Below are 6903 nucleotides of genomic sequence, written 5' to 3'. Positions count from 1 at the left end.
TCCAATCACCTTAAAATTATGACCCCGCTTGATAGCCATTTCTGCCCTGGGGAATAGTCTCTGGCTCTCTACTCTACCTATGCCTCTCATTGCCTTGTAAACCTCTATCAAGTCACCTCTCTTCCTCCTTCTCTCCAGTGTGAAAAGCTGTAGCTCACTCAACCTCTCTTCATAAGGCATGCCCTCCAATCCAGGTAGGATCTACCATCCTGGTAAATCTCCTCTGCACCCTCTCAAAAGCATCCTCATTCGACCAGAACAGGATACAATATTCCAAGTATGGTCTAACCAGGGTTTTCTAGAGCTACAGCAAAACCTCATGGCTATTAAACTCAATCCCACCATTTATGAAAGCCAAAACACCAAATGCCTTCTTAACAACTCTATCAAATTGGGTGGCAACTTTAGGGATCTATGTACATGGGCCCCAAGATCCCACTGTTCCTCCACATTGCCAAGAATCCTGTCTTTAGTCCTGTATTTAGCATTCAAATTTGACCTTCCAAAATGAATCACTTCATATTTATCCAGGTTGAACTCCATATTGGAACAATCAGAAATGTGGGAATGTAGGGGAGAGATGGCTTGTGGCAGTTATTGTTTACAGTTCCAGGGTAACAGGAAGTTTCAAAGGTAACCAAGGGGGTAGGAATGGTTATGTTGGGTGGCTCAAGAGTGATGAGGGTGGATGGGAGGAGTGTGTGAGTGATGGCGGTAGAGGTATGTGTGGGTGACGGGGGAGATAGAAGGTAGACAAGAGGGCCTGAAATGTAACACACACCACTTTTAGAATTTTCTTTGCATTTGCAGCTTCACTGAATGCACAGTGGTTCAAAATGGGAGGGGGTGGTCTGGTGTGGGTAGAGTTCATATTGTACACAATTAGCCAACTAAAGATATTCCTACTATTGAGTTAATCAGATGAAAGTCACAGGCAAATATATTCTCATCATTTTTATCACAGCATAATTGCACAGTGCACACAGCTTAGCACAATCTATACCTGTTGGGAAAGGGTTCTGAATACACACAATCAATAAGTCTATGTCTACTGGGGAAGGGGATGAGTACACACAGCCTTATGTTGGTTTGTATGGAGATAGAACATACAGAACATGGAAACTAGCCAAAAAAAAAATTTTACAGTTTATTCTGTTTTATGACACAGCTTTGATTAGTACAATTAAAATATAATGTAAATGTAAGCTTTGTTCACATCTGTACAAATTACAAAGTTTGCTTTGAATGAATTGAATGCACCAATTGGTCTATAGTTGAGAAATTATCAATATTTTCACATTTCCTTTAATGAAATTTCACACATATCAAATATTATGCTGTGTGAAAATGAGTTTCAATAGCTGTGACCGTTTGAAGCCCAACACTGAATGCAGAATAAATAAAATCTCACAAAAATAGAATATGTGAATGCACAATTGTATTTCACCTGGAGAACGTCCTCAACCACACACCCGTGAATCTTTTATACTTACAAATAAAACAGTAACTCACACCTATCAGTGCAATAGTGCATAAGTTAAATAATCATTTGTAAGTCCTTTACTGTAGACAAAAAGGACTTTACATGTTTATTTCTAAACACACCAGTTACTATTAATCTTTTGATGGCCTTCATTGTGCTCGAAGTATCAGCAGATTGGAAGTCCAATGCCTCTTAGTGCTTCATGAAGATGTAAAGCTTGACTAAGGCAATTAAGTACCATAATTTGGTGAAGTTATTCTCAACTCTTAAATGTCTGTTTCTATATAGGATGTTGGCTGATCCTCCAAAGCAATATTTTTATTATCAGGATAGATTTTAGGTTGGTATGTTTTGCAGATATCCTGCATCAACAACGAGTAATCTTCCTTCCACTGTCTGAAGTTCTCTGAGGTTAAGTGCGAACTTTCCAAGAGTTGGTTTATGACGGCCAAGTCTGCTTCTTTGGCCTAGTTAATGCAGAGGAAAGAAAGAAAAATCAACCATAACTACCATGATCCAGACAACCATGTTTAGCCACTGTAAAAATAATTTACACTATTATACCAGATCCTGTAAGTGCATTTCTCTTTAAGGCAAGCATATTTGACACATGGATTTTCTTACATTTGAATAAAATTTAATTCCCAAAGAGGGCAGGGCTGTCCTTTCAAAACAGTTTGCTAAGTAATAAAAGAGCTCCATTCCTGATGAAGGGCTTTTGCCTGAAACGTCGATTTTCCTGCTCCTTGGATGCTGCCTGACCTGCTGTGCTTTTCCAGCACCACTCTAATCTAAACTCTGGTTTCCAGCATCTGCAGTCCTCACTTTTGCCCAATAAGAGTGCAAGGGTAAACCTGCTGAATACATCTCAGATTTTACCTGGCTATCGAAGTTCTCATTAGATCCATAAAAGAATTCAGTTTGGAAGGATGCAAGTCCTTGCTTATGGGATAGTAGCAGTAGAAAGGTACATCCTACATACAAAACCTCCCTTTGCAAATGGACAATTTGTTTAGAAAACCCATCTACTAGATCAGCACATATTATGGAGTTTAATATCAAAAAAGTAGAAAAAAGGTGTTGGAGAAATTGATGGGATTGAAGGCTGACAATCTACAGGACCTGATAATCTACATCGCAGAGTACTTGAGTAAGTGGCCCTAGAAATAATGGATGCATTGATGTCCATCTTCAAAGATTCTTTAGACTCTAGATCAGTTCCTGCAAATTGGAGGGTAGTTCATTAAAAAATTTGGAAAGGCAGTTGGAGAGAAAACAGAGATTTATAGACCCGTGAGTCCATAATTAGTAGTAGAAGATACTAGAATCTGTCATCAAGGATTTTATAGCAGAACTCTTGGAAAACAGTGGTAGCATTATTGAGTAGATCCCAGCCCCTCCTGGTATATGTGAATAATTTAGATGAGGGAACTAAATGTAATATCTCAACATTTACAGATAACACAAAGCTTTGTGGAAGGGTGAGCTGTGAGGAGGATGCCAAGATATTGCAATGTGATTTGGACAGGTTAAGTGAATGTGAAAATGCATGGGAGAAGCAGTATAAATTAGGTTTTCCACAAACTTAGGCAGGCAGATTATCATTTGAATGGCTGTAAATTGGGAGAGAGGAATAGTTAGCAAGACTGGGGTGGCCTCATGCACTAGATGCTGAAAGTATGTGCACAGATGCAGCAGGCAATATTGAAGGCATGTTGGCCTTCACTGCATGAGGATTTGAGCACAGGATCAAGGAGATCTTGCTGCAACTATACAGGACATTGGTGAGACCACACCTGAAAAAATACTGTGTGTTGTTTGGTCTCCTTATCTGTTCTTGCTAAAGAGGAGTGAAGCGAAGGTTTAGCAAATTATTTCTGGAATGACAGGACTGATGCATGAGGAGAGATTGAATTGGTCAGGATTGTATTCACTGGAGTTTAGAAAAATAAAGTGGATCTCATAGAGACCTATAAAGTTCTAATAGGTCTAGTCAGCTTAGGTACAGGAAAGATGTTCCCAATGGTGTGGGAGTCCAGAACCAGGGTGGGGGTGGATGGCTGTGTGCACAGTTTAATGACAAGGGGTAAACCTTTTAGGATTGAGATGAGGAGAAATTTCTTCATTTGGAGAGTGATCAGCTTGTGGAATTCACAGTAAGTGGTTGAGGCCAAAACATTGTGTTTTCAAGGAGGAGGTTAAAATAGCTTTTGTGGCTGAAGAATTAAGGGACATAGAGAAAGGGTAGAATTAGTTTATTGGACTCCATGATCAGTCACGAGCAAGCTTGAGGGGTTGATTGGTCTACTCTGGGGTTCCTTCCTTTCTGATTTTGTGTTTCTATGAAGACAATTGACATCACGTGCTAAGTGGGCGGCACGGTGGCACAGTGGTTAGCACTGCTGCCTCACAGCGACAGAGACCCGGGTTCAATTCCTGCCTCAGGCGACTAACTGTGTGGAGTTTGCACGTTCTCCCCGTGTCTGCGTGGGTTTCCTCCGGGTGCTCCGGTTTCCTCCCACAGTCCACAGATGTGCAGGTCAGGTGAATTGGCCATGCTAAAATTGCCCGTAGTGTTAGGTAAGGGGTAGATGTAGGGGTATGGGTGGGTTGCGCTTCGGCGGGGCGGTGTGGACTTGTTGGGCCGAAGGGCCTGTTTCCACACTGTAAGTAATCTAATCTAATCTAATCTAATCTAAAAGTCTTCCTCTTCTTTTGGCTAGATCAGAGTACTGGTGAGATTTCTGGAAGAGTTTTTGTTGTGAAGCCTCATGAAATTTCTCACCTTAACTTATCAAACTCTTCTCATGAATTACCTACCAGCTCCTATGATGTATCTCATGTCATCAGTTGATACTGGATCAAAACACCAGCATTCCTTGCACCCACATCATGTTTAAAAGCCCATTGTACACCTGGTTGTGCCTTGGCATTCCGGAGCTGCCCTGCTCCTTGACAGAATCTAAAAATATTGGTGAAGGGGAAGATAGCACCATGATTTTCCAACAGTGACCTGGAGGGTGGTACAGAGGAGTCTTTTTCCTGGATGGCTGACAGAGGAGTCTGCACCACCAAACCCCGCCAGCCTTGACTGAGGTCGCCACTCAGGTGAGAGTCCCATTTATAGGGTGTGGAGGAATGGCCAACAATGCAGAAAGAAAGTCAATGATCTTCTCTTCTCCACTCTTGTGTCTGCTGTCTCACACTCAATCTATCTTGGTTACTGCACCCATCTTCCACCAAGGCTTATGCTCTGCAGTGTTATTACATGCACATGGTCCCTCACTCCACCTCATTTTCCTGCACTTCCTTCCCCACAAACCTCATGCCACTGACCCTGCAGACCCATTGTGCCACCTCAGACTTTAGGTGCATCTTACTATCTTTCTCCCATATGCACCAGCATTAACAGCTTTGCCACTCATGGTCATCTCACTAATTGGCCCCATTGTTCTCATTGCAGGAGAAGACAGACCATAACGGCAGAGAGAGTCCATATAGGTGGAGGAATGCTCAAAATCTCTGTCTTCATCCTCTACGAGGAAAGAATCCTGGCCCTCACAGAGGAAGACTAGGACTGCTGCAGTGGGTATGCAGAAATGTCTTCAGGGTCACCCCATCAAACTTATCAGGGTCAAAAGGCGCGACAAGAGAGCAGGCTACCTTCACTTGAGCTGTGGAATCAGGGAGTTGGATGGAGAAGAAGAAGAAAACCTATTGAGGACACTATGGCACAGGTGAAAAAGGCTAGTTTGTCACTCTCAGTTTCTTTATAAATATTCCTGATGTTAATCTCACGTGGTTGTTAGTCTCTTTGTATAAGCACTAAACAGATCATTACATCCAGTATCACCTCATGGCCACAGTTGCGGCTGCACGGATGAAAGTCTGTGCTGATAGTCTACTGCACCAGCTGGAAGTAGGAGGCACAATGCAAACACATGGCATTAGATCATGATGACATCTTTGTCCATGTTCAATCAATATCTCTAATGTTTGGCTCCCTCTGTGTGCAGCTATCAAAGAGTAGTGACAGAAATAAAGTCAGGCAGTGTTAAGGAGGTGTAAACATGTAGTCTTAATGATAGCATGAAAATATGGTCAGAAGCTCATCTCGGATTCAAGGTAGTGAACAGACTGGCTAAATCTCAGCTTGTTGTTTGGGAAACAATGGAGCCAGTAGCTAGGGAATGGAGTTTGGGTTGTCAACTGAAAACAATAACTTCTCAATATTTAATTGGTCGGAACTTGTGCTTCTGCAGAATTGGGATGTTGGATAAGCAGTGTCATTTCGCAATGGGGAGGAGTTCAGACAAGCGTGGTTGATCTTCCCAACTGCTAGTGTTAAACACTTGCACTCCAAAATTCATCATGCCTCTCGTCTGGCTATTCCAGTACAGCTATAATATTGGCATTTACTTAGCAATATTGAAAATTGTCTAGGCATTTTCTGTCCATAAAAAGCAGCACAAATCCAACTAGACCAATTACAGCTCCATTGTTCTCCTCTCAGTCGTCATCATAGCGATGGGAAGGGGTTGTTGACAGTGCTATGAAGTGACACTTGTCAACAATTACCTGCTCACTGATGCTCCATTTAAGGACCACCAGGGATATTCAGCTCTTGATCTCATTACAGCTTTGGTTAAAACATGTCAAAAAAGCTGAACTCAAATGGTGAGATGACTTCCTGGAAATTAAGGCAGCATTTGATCAATATTGGCATTAAGGATCCCAAGCAAAATCAAAGGCAATGGGAAACAGGGAAAAACACTCCACTGGTTGGAATCATATTTCTGGAAAATGGTTGTGGTGGTTGAAGAATAATCATCCAATCCTAGGACGTCACTACAGAACTTCTTCAGGTAGTCTTTGTTGATACTTACAAACACTTCAACACTGTTCACAATTCCTCAAACTCTGAAGTAAATACTGAGAAAGGCCCAGCAGAGTAGACAAAGTGTAACCAGTAGAAGTTATATACTTAAGATTTTCAAAAGGCTTTTTATAAAGTCCCACACAAGAGGTTAGTAAATAAAATTAGAGCACATGAGGTTAGGTAGAATACAATGGCATGGATTGAAAATTGGTCAAAGTACATAAAATGTTGAGGAGGAATAAATCAAGTTGGCAGGTTGTGACTAGTGGTGTGCCAGGTGGGCCCTGGCTATTTACAATCTATATCAATGATTTAAATGTAGAATTAAATATAACTGTTTCAAATTTTCAAGTGGCACAAAACTAGGTGGGTGAGTGGTGAGAATACAAACATGCTTCAAGGGGATTTGGAGAGGATAAGTGAGTGGGCAAACATTTATCACGTAGATTGCAATAGGGAGAAATGTGAGATTATCCACATTGGTAGGAAAACAAAAATACAGAGTATTTCTAAAGTGGTGACAGCTGGGGAAATGTTCAAC

At 41.5% G+C, this 6903-nt stretch overlaps 1 protein-coding gene across 3 annotated transcripts in view; it reads right to left on the bottom strand.

Moving 5' to 3' along the window:
• Positions 1-1133: 1133 nt before the first annotated feature.
• ipcef1 (interaction protein for cytohesin exchange factors 1) overlaps positions 1134-6903 on the bottom strand; it is a 157120-nt gene continuing 151350 nt past the window's right edge. For all 3 annotated transcript variants that reach the window (XM_072581044.1, XM_072581046.1, XM_072581045.1), the window contains exon 11: positions 1134-1950. In XM_072581044.1, the coding sequence (XP_072437145.1) occupies positions 1750-1950 (201 nt within the window). In that variant the 3' untranslated portion in view covers positions 1134-1749. The remainder of the gene's footprint in view (positions 1951-6903) is intronic.

The sequence above is a fragment of the Chiloscyllium punctatum genome, chromosome 11 (assembly GCF_047496795.1).
Source record: "Chiloscyllium punctatum isolate Juve2018m chromosome 11, sChiPun1.3, whole genome shotgun sequence".
In the NCBI taxonomy this organism is placed as follows: Eukaryota; Metazoa; Chordata; class Chondrichthyes; order Orectolobiformes; family Hemiscylliidae; genus Chiloscyllium; species Chiloscyllium punctatum.
The sequence above is the reverse complement of the archived record's forward strand: the minus strand, read 5'-3'. Positions and strand labels throughout refer to the sequence as shown.